General features: G+C 34.3%; 1 protein-coding gene across 1 annotated transcript in view; it reads right to left on the bottom strand.

The window, feature by feature from the left end:
- Window positions 1-12,111, bottom strand: part of LOC6036369 (sialin) — a 28,052-nt gene extending 15,941 nt beyond the window's left edge. The window contains exon 1 of the mRNA XM_038254690.1: window positions 11,720-12,111. Coding sequence (XP_038110618.1) covers window positions 11,720-11,762 — 43 coding nt within the window. The 5' untranslated portion in view covers window positions 11,763-12,111. The remainder of the gene's footprint in view (window positions 1-11,719) is intronic.
- Window positions 12,112-20,867: the final 8,756 nt, after the last annotated feature.

Here is a 20,867-nt window from a genome sequence, read left to right as displayed (position 1 = left end):
TTTAAATTTTTAAAAATAGTGACCATGAGTGACCTTTTCTAAAAATATTTTTTTAGGAAAGTTCAGAAAAGTTGCTATAAAATTGTCTAAGACATTGAAGATTGGACCGCGGGTTGCTGAGATAGAGCCGCTTTAAGAAAAAGAAACACGAAAATTGAAGTTTTCTAAATCTCACCAAAACAACCCACCTTTTTCTAATGACGATATGTCAGCAATTAATGGTCCGATTTTCAATGTTAATACATGAAACATTCGTGAAACTTTCCGATCTCTTTGAAAAAAATATTTTTGAATTTTTTGCTCAAAAATGCCAGTTTTACTACGTTGTTCCGCACCTGCCAAAGCAACCTGTTGATTTCACTACCAAACAAAAGATTATTGCGGAAAATTCTCTCCTTCTCATTTTTCCATTTGTTTCTGTGTTTGTGTGAGAATTTGTTCATCCTCTCTTTCTCTCTTCTCAATTTGATCCCTTCCCTTACCAGAGAAAGTTTGGGAACCTTTGAAGGCCAAATGCCTACAAAATTTCACTTTCATTGCTGCGGCTAGACCGGAACGACCGGTACATTACCTGGCCTTCGAAAGGATAATTCAATGTCAAACTGTTAAAATGGGGGGCCCTCGTTTTCTTTAGCTGTTTGCCTTTTTTGTTTGATAATTATCTAACGGCGTGTGTGTGTTCAAGATGCGTGCAGAAATGATCAAAATAACAAAATTAACACATAATTGGAAAAAATGGTGTGGCGTGCGTCTTCGCCACGTCTTGTTTGACAGATAATTACTTTTACATGTCCAAACACGATTTTCGACTGATTACAAAGAGATTCATTCACCTTCGTTTATCACTAATTTTCTTTTGTATTTACATGTATTAAATTACGTTGTGCCACAATTTGTACCACAACTAACAATGGAGACGCGCGGTTGACGAATTGACTTTTCGCTTGCAAACGTCAAGTGCTGTCAAAATAAACAAAACCTGTGCAAACAAAAAAAAAAATGCTGTCACGAGAGACGAAGAATGCTGTTTATTTTGCGGGATTTGCGGGCACTCAAAAGTTATTGGTTGGCCTTGTTTTTTTTGTTGCTCTCGTTGACTCGCCGAAGAAGCATTGTGTCCTCTGCGTGACCTTTCCCTTCGTTGGTTTTTCCTCGCCGGCAGACGATTTCACACGCGTGGGAAAAACTTTTGGTGGGTGGTACCAAGAGGAGAAGGTGGGGTTGCAACGGGGGAGATTTTCCTTGATTGAAGCTGTGTGTGGGAAACGATGGAAAATTGCTCGTGTGCGTTTCGGTGCGGTATGGCTTACAACAGTGTGTTGGTGATCAAATGCACGCAAAATATGGCTTTTCCAGCCAATGTATAATTCTGTTTGGTACTGAAAAATCAGGATTAGCTGATCAAATTGAAATTAAAAGCGATGTTCAAATGTTGAATATGAAATATTTATTTTACATTAAATTTGAATAGAGAAAATTCAATAAATTTCAAAATATTATTATAAATTTATGAACCTTTTCTCGTGTGGTCAACAAAATTTCCTGTTTCAATAAATAAAAACATAAATAAATATCAATACATTGGTCATCATCCAAATATTGTGTTCGTTTATTTAAAAGTTTTCTATTCTATTAACACTTTTTTTTGGAAATATCAAAACCCCCTCTCCCTCGTGGACAATTGTTCATATAAAAAAATGTAAGGAGCGTGGACAACCGTCGACCCCCCTAAGATCTAATCAGGGTGGCTACTTAGATTCCATTTCAACATTCCCGACTTTTTCTGATATTTCCAGAACTTCAAATAAATGCGTTTTTTACCCAAACAAAGATTTCAAATTGTAAAAGCCCGTATAATAACACGAATTTTAAAAATTTAAAAATAAAACTTAAACTTAAAAGGGCATTGAATCTTGAAAGGGGACATCTTAAACTAACTTTTCCCATCACAAATCTAATAATAAGTCCGTTCCAGTCAACCGTGCAACGAGTTATCCATAAGAAACTAAATCTTTTTTAATATGAATCTATGTTCTGTCTTTGTCTCGTATTATTTGTAAAAAAAAAAACGTTGCTGGGTAGTTCTCCTCCAACTCACACAGCATATGCCCCGACCCATTTTCGATTTGCGTGAAACTTTATTCTTATGGGTAACTTTTGTCCCTGATCACAATTCCGAGGTCCGTTTTTTGATACCTCGTGACGTATAGGCGGTACGACCCCTTTCATTTTTAACATGCGAAAAAATTGGTGATTTTCAATAATTTGCAGCCTGAAATGGTGATGGAAATTTGGTGACAAAGGGACTTTTATGGAAAATTGAACGCTTGGATATTATGGAGTATTCAGAATTCTGAAAAAAACTATTTCTCATCGAAAAACACTTAAAAAGTGTAAAAAACTCTGCCATTCTCCGTTACTCAACTGTTCAAAAATTTGGCACATGTCATTTTATGGGAAATTTAACGTTCTTTGCGAATCTACATTAACCCAGAAGGGTCTTTTTTCAGTTAGATCAAAATGTTTCATTTTAAAGCTTCGTGTCGGTTTTTTTTTAGAGTGTAACAATGTTCTACAAAGTTGTAGAGCAGACAATTAATAAAAATTTTATATAGAAACATAAGGGGGTTGCTTATAAACATCACGATTTATCGCGATTTTACAAAAACAAGTTTTGAAGAAGTTGGTCGTCGTTGATCATAGCCGTTCATGATCACACGCGACAGACATGGACGACGAAACAAAGACGAAACAAATTTCGACCATTTTTATTTTTTGTATTTTTTTATTTGACTTAAACTTCGTGGGGGCCTTCCCTATGACCAAATAAGCTATTTTGCGTCATTGGTTCACCCATACAAGTCTCCATACAATTTTGGCTGCTGTCCATAAAAAAATGGTATGTAAATATTCAAACAGCTGTAACTTTTGAGTTAATTTTCTGAACAATTTGGTGCCTTCGGCAAACTTGTAGGTATTGTTGAGGACTTTTGCGAAAAAATAGGTACACGGAAAAAAATTGAATTTTTATCAACTTTTTTTTCACTAAAACTCAATTTCCCAAAATACGTATTTTTCGAGATTTTTTGATATGTTTTAGGGGACGAAAATCCGCAACTTTTGAGCCATAAAGAAACATGGTCAAAAAATCTGCCGCCGAGTTATAATTTTTTGAAAAAACAGTGATTTTTGGAAAAAATCGAATTTTCATGCAAAAACAAGGTTGACATTATTTTTTAATGCAAAATTGAATTTGCAATCGAAAAGTATTCTACAGATTTTTTGATAAAGGGCTCCGTTTTCAAGATATAGCCACCGAAAGTTTGATTTTAGCGAAATATTTGCAGTTTTTCGATTTTTAAATATAGTTATCATAAGTGACCATTTCTAAAAATATTTTTTTGAGAAGTTCAGAAAATTTGCTATGAAATTGACTAAGAGACATTAAAGATTGGACCTCGGGTTGCTGAGATAGAGCCGCTTTAAGAAAAAGAAACACGAAAATTGAAGTTTTCTTAAGGTAACCCCATACATGTAAATCGATAGAAAAGTCAGAGGTTGGTGTGAGCACACACTTAATTTTATTTAAAAACTGTTATCAGGGTATTAAAATAAACATTTTCATCTATTATCAAAACATATTTGAAGACATTTGGTTGTATCATTGATGAGATATAGCTATTTGAAGTTAGCAGTTTCAAAAAACGGGTGCCACGATATCTCAACACTGCCTTGACCAAATCGGCTCAAAATTTTGGTGAAGACTCGTTAAACCGATCCTGTGTGCATGACGAAGGCCGATTTTCAAAAAACTTATTTAAAAAAAAGATAAAAATATTTTTGTCAGTTTTTGATTTTTGTATTTTAAAAAAAAGCGGGCTTCGTCATGCACACGGTATATGTCTTGAGAGTCTTCACCCCAAATTTGAGCCAATTTGGTCCATCTCATCTCGAGATATCGTGGCACCCGTAAATTAACTCGGTGTTTCGAGAAAAACACTCAGAAAGTTTGACAGCCCGCATTGCGCACGGCAAAATGTTGAGCTGAAAATCGTCTCTAACTCAATTTAATCTTGTAATATCTTCATGAAACTTTCAGGAGTGATTGAAAATCATCTTTTAGTGGATTCAAAAAAAATTCTGTAAATTACATATTATATGAAATTTTGTAAAATTCATAGGGACCATCCACAAACCACGTGGACACCTTTTTTGGAAATCTCCCCCCCCCCCACCTAAAGTGTCCACGTGGTTTATGGATAGTCCTCGGCGGCAGATTTTTTGACCATGTTTCTTTATGGCTCAAAAGTTGCGGATTTTTGTTCTTTAACACTGGAACGCCCAACGCATGTCCAACCTGATCGCAAAAATTACAGATTTGATCAAATTGAGTTCTGCAAAGTTCTAGTATCATCTAGACATCCTAACAAATCACTGAAAAAAAGAATCATCTTGATTGGGTGAGTTATGCCCGAGAACCAGCGAGTTACCGTTCAAACTTTTTTGGAGCCTTGGGCGTTGGAATGTTAAAACACATAAAAAAAAATTAAAAAAATACGTATTTTGGGAAATCGAGTTTTAATGAAAAAAAAGTTGATAAAAAATCTGCAATTTTTTTCCGTGTACCAACAACTTTGCCGAAGACACCAAATTGTTCAGAAAATTCACTCAAAAGTTACAGCTGTTTGAATATTTACATACCATTTTTGTATGGACATCAGCCAAAATTGTATGGAGACTTGTATGGATGAACCAATCACACAGAATAGTTTATTTGGTCATAGGGAAGACCCCCACAAAGTTTGAGCCAAATCAAAAAATACAAATAAAATCCATTTCCGGTTTTGGTAGAGAATTGCTCAAATCGACGTCGTCGTGCTATCATGTCGCACCCGCCATTTTGACGTTCCGAGAAAAACGCGTTTTAATGTTTGACCTTGAATAAACAAAAATGAAAGCACGCAATGTAAACAATAACAAACACGTTTTGTTTGGCTGACCATTCTGTGCATTGACCCGAAGTTTGGTTGAAGATGGTTGCTGGAGTCCCGAGTTATAATTAAAAATGTTTACGGTAGTCTACCTTGTACGTGCGACAAACGCATCCTGACCTGTGAAATCCCTTTGCCCTTTGTCGCACTTACATCAATTTTCAAGGAGTGACAAGATAGCACGACAGGATTGAAACTTCTTTTATATGTAGAGTAACAAAAATTTTCGGAGCTATTTTGGTTTTCATTGAATATCTCAGGATTGAAATCGAATTTTGGGGATCTGTGAAGGTCAAAAGATGAGGCATTGTCAGCTGCACAAAATGGCGTTCTTAACTCAATTTGGCCCAAAATGCACGTACGACAAGTTAGCACGATGGCGACGAAATAGTAACTTTTACAAAACTTTTTTTTGTAAAATCACGATAACTCGTGATATTTACAAGCAAACTTCTTATGTTTCTATATCAACATTTTTGTTATTGTCTGCTCTTAGTAGAAAATTGTTACACTTTTAAAAATAACCCGGCAAAATAAGAAAAAACACGAAATTTTAAAATGAAATATTTTGATCTAAATGAAAAAATAACCTTTCTGGGTTAATTTAGATTCAAAAGTATACATTAAATTTTCCTTTAAATGATATGTTTCAAAAAAATTGCAGTTGAGTAACGAAAAATGGCAGAGTTTTCAATTAAAAAAATGTTTTCACGGAATTTTGAGCACGCCGACAAATCGATCGTCCAATTTTACATAAAAGTCCCTTTGACACCAACTTTTCATCTCATCACCATTTCAGGCTGCAAATACCTATTTTTTCGCATGATCAAAAATGAAATGGGTCGTACCGCCCCTACATCACGAGATATCAAAAAACGGATTCGTGATCAGGGACAAAAGTTACTCCTAGGACAAAGTTTCACGCAAATCGAAGAGGGGTCGGGGCAAATTTCCCCGATTTCGTGTGAGTTGGTAGAGAATAGAGAATTACTCAGCTGCCAAAATTTTAATAGTTGAATCGAAGAATTTGTGAAGAGTTTAAGCCCGGAAAAATCTTTTCATAATATTTTTGTTTTTATATCTATGTTTTTTTTTAACTTTCAAATACATGAATATTTTTTTAAAAAGAGATTTACGATGATGATTTTTTTTTATTTTTGCTAACATTTTGTATAAGAATCATACTTTATTAACAGTTTTAAGAATCATACTTTATTTAAGTTTTAAAAAATATGATGAAGAGGTCAAAAGTTGTTCCAAATTCATGTAATGACTTAATGAATTTAGATAAACATTTTAAAATGATTATTGTAGATGGAAAGCCAATTTAACTTTTTCTTGTTTATTTTGAAGAACTCAGGCAAAAATTAAATCATCTAAAATTGCACCAGTTCATTTTTTTATTCTGTTGAAGACAATTCTCCAGAGAATACGTAAAAAAATACAGATTAATGTAAACACTAAATCACTTTGCTTCTAATATAAATCGCTGGATGATAAAGACCGTTGAAAGATGATAATCATCCTCAGTAGGTTCCGCCAAGCTATTTATATTTAAACATCCACTATCACTTTCATCCTGAAGTCTAGACAACGGTTGGTCGATTTAGGTTTCAAAAATCGTTCTCGATTTCGTTACGATGCGCGCGTATTTTACCGACCAGACTGGCGTAATTCAGTGGGACGTCCATAAAGTACGTTGGTGATTTTTTCGTGAATTTTACGATAAATTTTTTAACTTAATGCTAACGATAGGTTGAAAAAAACTTAACATTCTTGTCGCCAAACAAACATAGTAATTTGTCAATTGCCCATCAGTGCCAAACGATGCCACTTTGAATGGCCTTTGAAACGAGAATACATAATGAGTATGTTGTTGGGGTATTGCACACACACTGTTTTTTTTTTATCTTTCCCTCAATGAACTGGTCACTTTAGATGTGTGTATGTGTTTGGGTGGTTCCTGTCGGCATTCCGGGTCCAACACCATGTTAGCAGCACTAGACATTTTTCGAATTCTTCCTCACTGTCTGGTTTTGTTTATTTTTTTGTTGTTGTTTTTTTTATTCTTTGTGTTGTGCCATTCTGCTGTGCAGATGCTGCTGCTATTTCAAATGTAATCGGTTAGATAACCCTGGCGTGAACTGAGTTCACAGCCTGTCAATGGCAGTGACAAGGAGCTCAGACAGAGACGTATAATTCACGGATGAGACGAATTTGCAAAAGAAAACATACGTGAAGGATTGCAGTAGTTTTTCATGCCTGTTTTTGAAAAAAAAAAAATCTGAAAGTATTTAGCACAAACATCAAACTACAGTCAAACCTCGCATAGTGCGCAGGCGTTACGCTTTGTATTGCTTCGATTACTCTAAAACTACATAATATTTTTGCAATCTTTTTGAAGCATTTTGTTTGTCTTGTTCCAATCTACAACTAGCTTAAAAAAGATTGCAAAAATATTATGTCGTTTAAGAGTAATCGAAGAAATACAAAGCGTAACGTCTGCGCACTATGCGAGGTTTAACTATACATTTAAATTTAAATTGAATTTCACTTTTAAAACTAATTCTGAAATTATCATTTTTTTTACCAACAAAACAAAACAAGCTGTCTGCCCCATGCGCAGCATCAAATTATGCAACATTTGCGTGGGGGCAGCGCAGATATCTCTTACCTGACCAAAACCATGCACTTGGAACGCTTCAAGCGGTTCGAAATCCAAATCCTTGCCGCTTCCCAAATATGGCCATGCCAAAACCAGTTTCGCACGCTGCTGGCCGAGAAGAGACTACGGTTTGCCATTTTCGGTGCCCTGAGGTCTTAAATTTTGGAACAACATAACCCTATATCAGGGTGGCCACCAGATTTGGATTTTCAATTTCCCGGTTTTCCCGGTTTTCTCCCGAGGCCAGAAGGAATTTTTCCATATATTATTTTTATTTTTATTTCTCAAGAAAGCTTTCAAATTGGAACAAAAAGTAAGAAGCTGTTTTTAACAGTTTTTAGTCCAAATCCTTAATTTCCATAATGCTTGTGATTTTCATCTCCACACGGAGAAAAATGAGTTCTCAAAATCGTGAACAAGCGTTCATGAAATTCGGAACCACGAACAAAGTGTTCAAATTTCATGGTACGATTTTGAAAAACGTACCATGAAATTTGAACACTTTGTTCGTGGTTCCGAATTTCATGAACGCTTGTTCACGATTTTGAGAACTCATTTTTCTCCGTGCATGCTCCATAATTTTTCTAAACTTAAAATCAATAAAACATCGTTTTGTATTAAATATAAGAATTACATAAATTATTACTGGAAAGCAGGAAATAGCATTTAAAATGTTGGGTATGAGTATGAATACAAAATATTTGCAAAAGAACAACATTTATGCAAATACTCTTCAGTTTTCTTTGAAAAAGCTTTTGTAAATTCTAGAAGTGTAAACAAACAGTAACTTAAAACATTTTTTGCTGATCGATTTAGTATCTTCGGCAAGGATTTAGGTATCGATGAGATGATACATAATTCTCGATACATCCTTTGTATGGGCCGTGCCAAATTTATAAAAAAAAAAGAAAAAAATAAACATGTTTGGATGTTTATAAATTTTTGAGTAACACAGAATGGTAAAAAATCAATTGACCGTGCTGCAATTTTCTGAACAACACAACCGAAACAGTCAAAATTCAGTTAATCTTTTTTTAACGGAATTTTTAGATGAGAATTAAATATAACCCAACAAAAACTAAATTTTTGAGTTTGAATAAAAATAAAAAGTGACTGTTTGTATTGAAATGACTATTATGCAGTTGAACTCTGAAAATATTGTAATATTAAAATATCTGAAAATTTTATTTAAAGTTTAAATTACAATTTTAAAATAAATTTTAAAAGAGAGATATGTTTTCAATTGTTTTGAATTTGAACACAATTTGATAGGCATTCTCAAATAACTATATAAAAATATCTTAAATACCAAATATTTCCGACATTTTTAAATTATACAAAAGTACTCAAATCTGATTTAAAAACTACTACAGAAAACAGATTTTTGAAATTCCATCAAATGTTTTACAGTAAAATTTGAAAACAGTCCGTCTCGATTATCCGAAGTTTTGAACAATAAAAAACACTTCGTATTTTTTTTTTCTTACTTTTAACATCAAATTGGGGTTCAGCAACTTAATTTTAGTCACTGTTGAGTGGTTGATTGCCTATTAAATTTAAAAACGCATTTTTTCAATATTTCATTTCAGCCATTTTGGTCGCCATCTTGGATTTCATAATTCTAAATCATTTTAAAATAGTTTAGGCTGGTATACAAAATTTATTTAAAGTTTTTGTCTCCCTTCTTCAAAATTGGCCCGAAAAATCACGGTGCATTTTTTTCAAAAAACATCAAAATTATAATGAAAATTTATGTGGAATCAGCTGAAATCAATTTTAGATCCATTCACCTGCGTTCAGCATGTTTGGATTGATTTAAAAATCACCTGAATTTTTGAAAATTTTCGATGATTATTATTTTTTTTCGCTAAAATTGTTGTTTTCGTCAAATTTTACATTATTTGAAAACTTATGATTGCAAAACAACTGAACTAGTGTAAAATGCATTTTAAAACACTTTTTCCACGCAAATGTTGAAACTGTGGCTTTTTATTTCAATATTTTTTTAGGCTTTCGGATAATCGAGTGTGAACTGTATTGTTATTTTTAATGGCGCACATCAAGCTAAGATTTTTGCACCACTATTTTCGGTACGCAAATTTTAGTATCTTCGAAATTATGGGAGCTATCGGTTATTTATTCCCTAAAGTTACTGTCTACAAAAAAAAAGCAGATTTTGACTCTTTTACAATCATATTGCTGAAGGGTTAAATCCGTAAGTTTGACAATTTTGGAATAAAAAGACAAACTTCCTTGGCTGCTGTGAACTCTCAAGTAGATATTGAAATACATAATAAAATAAAAATAAATCAATTGTGTATTGTGCTTATGGAATTCACTACTCATTGAAATAAGACTTCAAAAATCATAGCGCTGAGTAAATTTTCTATTGAACCGCGAACTTGATCGGAAAAATTGCAGCTTATCAAACATTTGTTTATTTAAATCGGGTCCGGTGGTGTAGTGGTAATCGTAGTTGCTTCTCCTCCCTCGCCAAAGAAATATATCATGGAATAGGGGAAATATACCCATTTTAATCACTCTAAGCCTTTCGACCAATTTTCATCACTTTTGCCGTTTTCCAATATTAAATCAACATTTTCAGTTTTATCAACAATGGAAAGTTGCATGCTCACTTTTATTTGAGCTATTTATTACTTTGGAACAGTCAAAAACACTTAATGAAAGCTGTAATTCATGATCAAAGTGCTGATAGGCCGGTAATAGAAATAGGCTGAGAAAGGGTATAGTTCCCTTACTCAACAGTAAAAAACAACCAAATTCAAACATTATTTTCTCGAATTCTTAATTTGAAATAACTAGAATAATATTCTAATAGAGAAAAGTTTACGTTGAAGTCATTTAAGAGGAATTTGTCGAATTTTAACTAAACTTAAAATATTTTCCCGGTTTGTCACTCGAATTCCCGAGTTTTTCCCGGTTTTCCCGTTTTTTCCCGAGGTGGCCACCCTGCCCTATATCGATCGAGGATCGTTGACCCTCCGGAGGGACGTGTTTGACGCAATGTTTTTGTAAGTTAATTTTCCCCATGGGAAGATGAAATTTCTACATTCAGAAATCAATATAGTGGAGTCATTTTGCAGAATTGGCTTAAAATTGTTTTTCTTTTTGTGTGTCTGACTAAAACTTCATAAAACATAAAAGATGTTTTGAATAACGTTGGAATTTTCCACCTTTGGTCAAGAACAGCTGGAAGCAAATTCCAACAAGCTACTGCAAAACTTCACGTAATCTTCCTTTACTTTCCCAAGCAGCAGGTGGGTCCCCTTTAAAAGAAAAGGGTTTCTACCGCCTCTCACAAAGTCAACAGTAAGCCCCATCCATTAACAGTCTTTCTTGCCCCATGCAGCTGTCATCGCCCCAACAGAACTGCTATCCCAAACGCATCCATCGCAGTTCTATATTTACACATCACACCAACGCCCCTTCTTCACCACACACACGCACGCACATGTGCTTAAATCGTGCATAAATTAAAATACAAAACTTCATTTGGATTTCTCTGCGTCGACGATCCGAGACTCGGCGCGATCACACTAGTGACGATTTAAATTTAGAACCTCAATCGCACGAAGCAATTCGAATGAGCAGAAGAAGCTGGGGTTCAATACTTGGAAAACCCGGGGAAGAAGAAAGTAGAGCAACTTTACTTTCTTCTTTTGTGTGTCGAAGACAGAATGACCTTTGCCAAAGACTTGAATGTTATGCGAGGAGGAGCAGTAACACGCTCAGAACAAGGTGTGGATCTGTGTCCCAAATCTCGAAACCGGATTCAGCGTCCAGAGAAGTTGTTCAAGAAGTCTTTTGGAGTCAACTGGAATTTCAACTTCGGAGCACAAAGTCGGCTCTATAACGCGATATAGTGCTACAATAACTGAAATAGAGCTGTTACAAATCCTGTTACGTACTACGGCTTATGGTTATGGATTTGAGGGGTGCTTTCTTCACGGGGCACGTTGACCTTTCCGGTATTCTAACAAGGGTAACCACAATATTCTTCTGTTTTTCTTCCAAATGTTCCTATGTTAACAAGGACACTTACATCCGAGGATGCTGCCCTTGGCAGGAACTGCTGCGTCCGGCATGTCTGCTTCTACTTCCTCTCCTTCTTAGTTAATCCGATTCCACCAAAAAGCTCCCAGTCACTTCTCGCACTTATTACACCGAATTCACCTCGTCCTGGACGGGCGTCGTAGTCGAATAACTCAAGGATCTCCTTCTGGTCCTTGGCTAACACGCACACACAGAAAGACGCACAACCTTAAGGGACACACTCGCGCACACTCCCGGTGCCTTCCTCTCAGCTTCCACAAAACGCGGGTCTGCCACGCGGTACGCGGCGTCGTTTTCTTCTACGCGCAAAAGGATCTTCCGGAGGTACGTCCGACTGCCGACGCGGTTCGTGAGCGAATGAGCGTCGGAACGGAAAGAAGCGCGTCTTTTTTTGCTCTTGCTCTCTCTCTCTTTTATGTTTTTAGCCCTCGATATCGGGAGAATAACGCGTGGTCGGCGCGTCGATTGAGCAGCCGGCTTGCACCAATACTGCTCTAAATGGGAAAGAAAAGGCATCAATAGGGTTGGGAAGCGTCGCGAGCCGGTTCGGACGGAGAGAAAGATGAGCATAAAGGGTGGTCGAGTTATGCTCGCGGATTATTGGTTTGGGTGGGATGTGGTAGTGAATTTGGTCAGTGTTGGTGAGGAAGCTAGGGTGGTCGAAAAATTAAATGAGAAATCAGAGATGAAGATGTACAATTCTCGTGTTTGCTAAATGTTTTGATTTATCTTGCAATTCAAAATGTTTCCAGTGCAGTCCAAAAATTGCATCAATTATTTCAAATAACGTTAGAATTTTAACAATACCATAAAAAAATATTATTTTTACCAGCTACAGTCCAGACTTGATTATCCAAAGCCTCAATTATCCGAAGTTTCGCTTATCAGAAGTTCGATTATCCGAAGGTTTGTATGGGACTTTGGATAATGGAATCAATTCTTTTTCGTGATTCGAATATCAGTAGAGAAACATTTCCGAAGCTTTCGGATAATCGAGTCTGGACTGTATTTCTTCAATCCTGGTTATGTTGTGCCTTGCCGCAATCATTGCAATGCATTGTTTATCATTGGTGGTTTGGGCAATGCTCCAAGCTTGATAAAAACAATGAATTTTAATTTTCATATTCTTTATTCCTTTGTTTCAAAAAATCACACTCAAACACAACACAAAGAAGGAGGATTTTAACTTTTCAGCACTCAAACAATAATTCATAAGTGGAATTTGAGTTTGTCAAATTTACTGTTTCTGATTTTTAAGCAATGTTTTCGTTCATTGCCGAATTTCAGCAAAAGTGATGATTACTGAATCGCATTCAGTTATTTGTTTTGCTAAAATGGCAATCCAAAATTGGTTGTGTAGTAATATTTACTGAGTTCACTGTAAAATTATATCATGATATTTACGAAGTAATCGGTTTTCCAGTTTCCACTACCAGCGAAAAAAAAAACAATCTAGAAATTGAGTTTGCTGAGTTCCACAATGTAATATTTTTTTCAAAATGTTGTAAATTTTAAAAGGAAATTGAAGATTTGAGATGAAAATAAGATAAAGAGCATTTGTCAGACTTTGAAAAAAAAGCAATCGTTTTTTTTTGTTTTAAGATTCGTATGAAACTTTGTCGAATGATTCCTGAATTAAAAAAAATGGACTTGGTATTATTTTTTGATGTCATTTAAAACACAAATGATGTAATTTTATTCCAAAGAAACTTTAATGATGTTCCATTATAAAACATTGAAATTACTATCTAAAGAGGCGTGTTTAAATCTTTAACCAACTTCTTCTACTCTTTCTGCTTTTTTCCTAGGCAGAAATTGAATGCTGAATGCTTGAATGCTGATAAAAAATGTACTCAAGTTTTTGGTTGAAAATCAGCCTGGTTATTGCTATAATTTTAATAAACTTACATAAAAACGACGACGAAAAATATTTTTTCAAACTTTTGTCAAATTGATGTTCACTGGTCATCTGAGAACCGATCCCATCATAAAAAAATAACAACAGTAATTTTGACGATAAAAAAATGTGAAAATTGAGTTAAAAAGTTGGGCAGGCATGCTGTAAACCAGCGATTCTCAACGGGGGTACCGGGCCTACTTGATTTACATGGCAGGGGGCCTAGAAGAAGGTTGAGAATCGCTGCTGTAAACGATCACGAACGCTGGAAAATGTATTTGAAATTGTTTTCAAATGATTGCACGTCTATTTCTATTATAATTTTTTAACATAAATTTAAAAAAAAAATTGTAACCGTTTTATGAAGGAAACTTAATTTTAAAAAATGCTGGTGATTCTAAAAAATCTATTTTTTAAAAAGAAATGAAGAACAAGTTTTTTTTTAATTTCAATTAATTTAAGGGTGCACAGCAACGAAGGAAGTTGTTGTCTTATTATTCCAAAATTGTCAAACTTACGGACCCAATCCTGCAACAACAGGATTGTAAAATTAGTCAAACTTTGTTGTAAATTACTTTGTGGACATTACTTTAAGGGATGAATGAAAAATCATATCGATAGCTCCCATAGTTTTGAAGATTCAAAAATGTCTGTAACAAAAATCTGGGTGCGAAAGCTCTGGTTGATGTGCACCGTTAAAAAATTTATGAAAAAATGGGCAAATTATGAAAAAAATGTTCTTACCAGTAACTACAACTTTGCTGAAGAGTCCAAAATGATCGGAAAACTTCTTCCCAATATAAAGATTGGCAGCTACCAACATTCGTAGTTACAAATAAATCGCCAAAGTAAGGACAGCTATTTTGGTCATATGAACGACCGCACAATGTTTTAGAAAAATCGGAAAAATACCAATTTAAACAAATTGCGGTTTTCTGAATAAAGAATATTCTTGTATGTTTGGCAGGGTAAGCATTCACTCCTAACTCCATCAAATTTGCTGTTTTTCAATATTATAAACAGCTAATTTTGCAAAACTATTGATAGAAACTTGCTTGCTCACTTCCTATTAAGCAATTTATCACTCGATTCTAGATGAAAACGCTTTTAATGAACTGTAATTGAATGTAAAAGATCTGATATTGCAACAATAGAGGCACGATGGAATTAGATGCTGTTCCCCTAGTTGTTTTAGTATAGTCATCGTCTGAAAGTTTGTATGAACGGAAAATTGAAGTATTGCAAATTTCTCAAAAACAATTTAAATTTAAGTTTATTTTGCAATTTAAGATCAACCCTATTTTCTAACTTCTTTACTTCTTTATAACATCCGACAAAAAACGCGCAATTTATTTATGAGCACGGCTTGGTACAATGCATGGTAGTTAATGATATCAAAATCTGTACTTTCTCTTTTCATGCTTTCTGATATTTTCAACAATTTTCCAAACTCGTTCTTTGGTGATTATCCTCTCCGCTCTTCCATTTCGTTGCATTCATTCTCCCGGCTCAAACGAAACATTCTATCTCACCTTTCGGAGCTGGTTTTATCGTTGGCCCAAAATTAGCATTATCATCACAACAAGAACGCGTCGGTGAGCCGTGATTGAAATTCATAACTAGGGTTACTTTTGGTTTTTAAAGGTATGTGTATTGGGCATTATAAATACAAATACACGAATAACATGATGAAAAAAAATATTATAAATAATAATCGCACTGTTTGGCAAAGAAGCTACCAAAAACAGGTTTTTAGTGATTACACTTTTCGTACACACAACTGGTTACATACCAACGATGATTGGTTTTGCAATGTGTGCGTTTCGTTTTGTACTCGATCAATCTGAGAGCAATTTAATTTTGAGCGCGTGCTCGATTTTGGGGGAAGAATGTGTTGTTAATAAGGGTGTTAATATTTGTGAAATATGATATTTTTATCGTTCTGTGCGGTTGATTAAAAATAAACAAGAAACAAAAATCTGAACAAAATTGCGTATGTTCGGAAAAGAAAATAAAGTAAGAAATCTGAGTCGTTGCTTTTCATAAATTTTCTCCAAGCTAGGTGGACAAAAAGAAAGTGGTTGTAGTTTTGATTACATTTTGTTTGACCAAAAAAAAATATGACAGAAGTAATCCCGCAATAAAGAACGAGCTGCTATAAATATCGTTCCTTCATATTTTGGACTCACTCTCGGAAGAGACTTTGTGGAAACGACAACTTGTTGCATTTTACTCGTTGCTCGCTCGCTCTCTCTCTGCACGTGAATCGGTGTGGCCGGCTTGTTCCAAGGTGACCTTTCTTCAGTTTGGTGGAGAACGTGCCCACTTGGTCGTCGATGTTTGGCGATGATTAATTTCCCCTTTAGGTTTGTTAGGCGTTTCTATTGGTAGGGTAAGGCTGTTAATTGCGGGTCATAAAGTTGAATACTTCAACAGTCTAGGAAAGTTTAAAGATTATTTATTGTAAATTTTAATTAATATTTAATATTTCTGTTCAACAAGTGACGATTCACCTCTGGGCTATGACGCAGTTAGTGCGAATTTCGTAACAATGATGCAGTTTTGCTGTGGAAAGAAGGCGTCGCGACGCTACTACTGGATGAGCTAGCTAGTTGTGGATACTAACCAGCTGTTCGAAGGAAACGATTTATGTGTTTTTGCTGTCGCATGACAACTCGAGTTGATGATGACAGCTTGGTGCAATATCTTTTGAATGCATGACTGCGAATTGCACAAATTTTAGTCTAGCTTAAGTCAGTGTTTGTAAAATTGATCTAGGTTAAATTAATGCAGTCTCATCCGTCTCCAAACTTTGAACTTGATTTATTGAAACTAAATTTGGTAGCAGAAAGCGCCACAAAAAAAAATCCCAGAACTGTCAAACCGGTCATCAGCGCTATAATAGCGTTATTATAGTTGCCTTATTTTGATTCCCCTCCTGGTTTAATTCGACCTTACCCAGTCGGTGGGTATAAATCAATTTTATCGCCACCTACTCGCCTACAACCGGTGAGTTGTGTGATAAGACAACAGAGAATCAGCCGGTTGATCCGTGAGTAGGAGGAACGCGAATCAAACAACAACAAAAATCAGCGAAAACAAAAACCGTCGAAAAGCTTGTTTCCAACGCCCCGAATGGATTGTTTTGGTTTATGGTTCTTGAAGCGTTGATACCGATCGAGAAGGTTCGTTAGTTTTGTTTTTGTGTGGTTTTTGGTAGGATGATATTTGTGTATGTGGTTTGTGTGATGATAACAATGCGCTGTACATTGTTTTGATCAGTCAGGGCACGTTATTGCTTGCATATTGTGGCATGTAGCTAAGTTTATTGATTTAAATTTTTATTTTCTTTGTCAACTTTATGATCCAATTAATTTCTTAGTCATGAATCGGTTAAACTGGCAGTCAATATAAATTCAAAGATTCAAATATTTCAGGATATTATCGTCATAAGTTTCATACATTCCTTATGTCACAAGAAGTAATTTTGCATCATTAGTTTTCCATACAAGTCTCCATACAATTTCGGGGGATGGTCATACAAAATGGTTATGTAAATGTATAAAACTCTGTATCTTGAGAAGGGATTTAGAAAAATAATGGAAAATGAAAAATAAAATGTTACATTTTTTTATTGATTTTTTATGACTAAAAGTTGGATTCCCAAAATACCTTTTTTTTTTTAATTTTCGATATTTTTGTATGGTGGACTAAAACCGACTTCTTTTCATCCATAGTGCAAGTCAGTTTTAAGAGCTATGATTTTTTTTTAATAAATCCAGCTTTTTTTTGGAAAATATCGACAATCTGAACAACATATTAAAAAAAAATCATGTTATAAAGCAAAATCAAATTTGCAATCGAAAAGTCGTAAAGTACATTTTTGTAATAAAATGTAACGTTGCATGTAAACATTATTTTCAGGTATACATTTTCATATTTGAGGTATTTTGAGATTAAAAAAAAAAAATCATAAAAGAAAATCTCATCTGTTTTTTTAAGCCGAAAAAAATTCATATAATTGTCTACCTGGGGTTCAGCCTCACAAAAAAATTGTATCGATGAAAATGAATTTCTCCAAGATTCACCAAATTAACCTGTAATTTTCTTTTTTACATTAAAAATTGGATCAATAGTTTCTTAGATATTGTCAGTTGAAAATTACAGGCCAATTAGGTGTTACTTTGAGACATTTATTTGGACAAAGTTTCATCCAAATCAAAAAATAAATAAAAAACAAATTTCGCGAAAAAAAACTCTAAAAAAATAGTTACATTGTAGAGAACTACTCGTTTTTTTGTAGATAAATGTTTTTTTAAGAATATAAAATTTGTCCATACCTTAAACATTATTTGTGGCTTGCAACCTGCCAATTTTCAAATATATGTCATTCTAAATTTTATTTTTCAAATAGATGAGAAAATGTCATCAAAGACAGAAAATTGGATTTATTTTTTTAAAGTCATCGATTGAAAATTGGGGACAAATTATTCATTTTTTTCCATTCCTAGTCTAAATTAATCACAAGCCATCATTTCAATACTTCAATGAAAAAGTTGTTGGAAAATGCATCATACAGTCGGTTAGCATTCATTTATTTAAAAAAAGGTTGAAGAAAAATACTATATTTTGCGAAAAGAAAACTATATCGCAAATTATCTAAAACTGTTTTTTTGAACGAACATGGTAAACATGATTGTTAAAAAATATTAAATATTTTGAAATAATATGTTCAACAGCCTTACTGGTGTTAAAATTTATTTTTTACAATTCTGTCGTGAAACTACTTACTTTTCCTGTCATTCTTGAACGATGAAAAAGCCTACTTTGCTGTACCAAAAATAACAAAATCGAAAAGTAACACTGTTCAAAATAAATGCTGAAAGGCTCTACTTTTCAGCACTGAAATGGATGCTGAAAAGTTGAACTGTTCAGTATTGTTTTGAAAAGTAATACTTTTCAACTTTTTGCCTTCCTCACGTTACTGGGAAAGGCTATAAAATGACTCGAAAAATGAACTTCTCATTTTAACCTCCTAGATCCACCTTCATGTATACCTATCGACTTTTAATTAAATTCTGAGCAAATGTCTGTGTGTGTGGTGGGATGTTGATCAAAAAATTGTCACTCGATTATCTCGACATTGTCAAAACAAATTTTGTACGTTTTGGCGTCATTCGATCCGTCTTGGGGTACCATACGTCGCTATTAAAAATTATGCAGTTTAGTTAAGTACTTCAAAAGTTATGCTAAAAAAAACGATTTGAACAAAAGTCCGGAAGATTGTGGTGGTTTTTGTAAGACCCGTCATGCTATACATTTTTGAAAGGTATTTAAAAGACCTTTCCAACGCGTCCAAGACATTGAAGATCTGACAAATCTATCAAAAGTTATAAGCACTTAAGTGTTATTTATACGCCTTTTTAAGCCGGATCTCAAATATGTTAATGAAAACGTTGACCGGATCTCTCAAGCGACATATTGTTAGATAGGGAATCAAAAGACCTTTCCAACGCGTCCAAGACATTGAAGAACTGAAAACCCTATCAAAAGTTATGAGCACTTAAGTGTTATTTATGCACTTTTTATATGCCGGATCTCAGATATTTTGACACATAAGTGTCCTGCAATATGAAGATCTGACTACCCAGTCTAGTGGTATGATAGCACCCTGTGTGAGGAAGGCACCAACCACCTAAGGGTGGATTAAGTAAGGTTTTTTTTTTTATTCAAACGGTTAATTGATAAAATACTTGAACATTTGTCCTATAATATTGTTCAAATGGTGTTTTTCGGAATTGCAAAAAAAAAAATGTTGTATGGAACTCGCTGCAAAACTTGTTTTTTTTTCACCACTCGTCGTGTTTATCCAACTCGGTGAACCTCGTTGGATAAATGCACAATAGCGTGGCTCACGGATATATGAAAAAGACAAAAGTGTTCAATTTCGAACGCCTCGACGGAATTTTGTAGCAATATGGCCCCAGAACATAACCTGAAATTTTGAGCGTATTTGGTTAAGGTTTAGTACTTCCACCATTGACCTGAAGTTGGTATGGAACTTCTAAAAATTTACTATGGGAAATTTTCACTTTAAACCTCTTCATAGAGAAGTTTAAAACCCAATCAAAATTTCCTATTCTCAGGTTTCTTATAGTTTTGATCCGGGAACAACTTTGTAGAACATCGCAAAGCGCTAGTAATTGATCCCGAAAAGATACAGGATATTTTTGGAGTACGTAAACAAAATTCAACGTTCTCTAAAAATTTGTCTGTATCTTTCCGGGATTAATTCTAGCGCTTTGCGATGTACAAAGTTGTTCCCAGATCAAGAGAAACCTCTATTCTGAAAAATCATACGGCATAGGAAAACTTTCTCGAAGAAGAGTTAAAAGTTGAAAATAAATAAATTAAATTTATTGAAATTTCTTTATAACTTCAGATTAAGAGTGGAACAACTAAACATTAACAAAATGCGCTCAAAATTTCAGGCTAGCTTCTGCGGTTATAATGCTACAAAATTTCGGTCGAGGCGTTCGAAATTGAACACTTTTGTCTTTTTCATATATCCGTGAGCCACGCTAATGCACAACTCGTGCTGAACAAAAACCTCTTTTTGCAACTTGTTGCAAAAACTACTATTTCATCTCTCTTTATTTCTATTTCCAAACAAAAACCATGGCATGCCTGGCTTGTCCTTTCGTTTTTTTTATTTTTTTGTATTTTTTATTCAAAACCCAAAAAAATGTATTTTTTGATTGAGGATTAAATTGAAAATCAAAAATTATTTTCGGAAAAAAGTGACTTTACGGTTAGACATTTCCCAAATTCGTAGCATGGCCAAAACAATTTGTCTAATTTTTCAATGTGGTGAAACCTTGGATATAAACAAGCAGCCTATTCTACTTTTACTTGACGTGGATTGTCACTACGGTTTGTTCAGATTGGTCCGTGATATTTCTTGCTAGCGGATTTGTTATTCACACATACATAATAAATTGCCAAAAGTTAAGTCGGTTTTTGATACAACAAAGTCGCTTTTATTATTTTCTCCGAATTTATTATTTGATTTGGCTATGAAATAAAAACTGTGGAATATCCACATCAAAACAAACATGAGATTAGAAAGCAAACTCACTGCAAAATAATCAAATTATTTTTAAAAATCTCGTCCTTTTTCTATTCAATCCATCTCATAACATAAAAAGCTTGAATAGGGTTTGATATGTTTTAGACACAA

This window comes from Culex quinquefasciatus, chromosome 2 (assembly GCF_015732765.1).
Source record: "Culex quinquefasciatus strain JHB chromosome 2, VPISU_Cqui_1.0_pri_paternal, whole genome shotgun sequence".
Lineage (NCBI taxonomy): Eukaryota > Metazoa > Arthropoda > Insecta > Diptera > Culicidae > Culex > Culex quinquefasciatus.
Note: the sequence above shows the minus strand (reverse complement) of the source record. Positions and strands in the feature narration are given on the sequence as shown.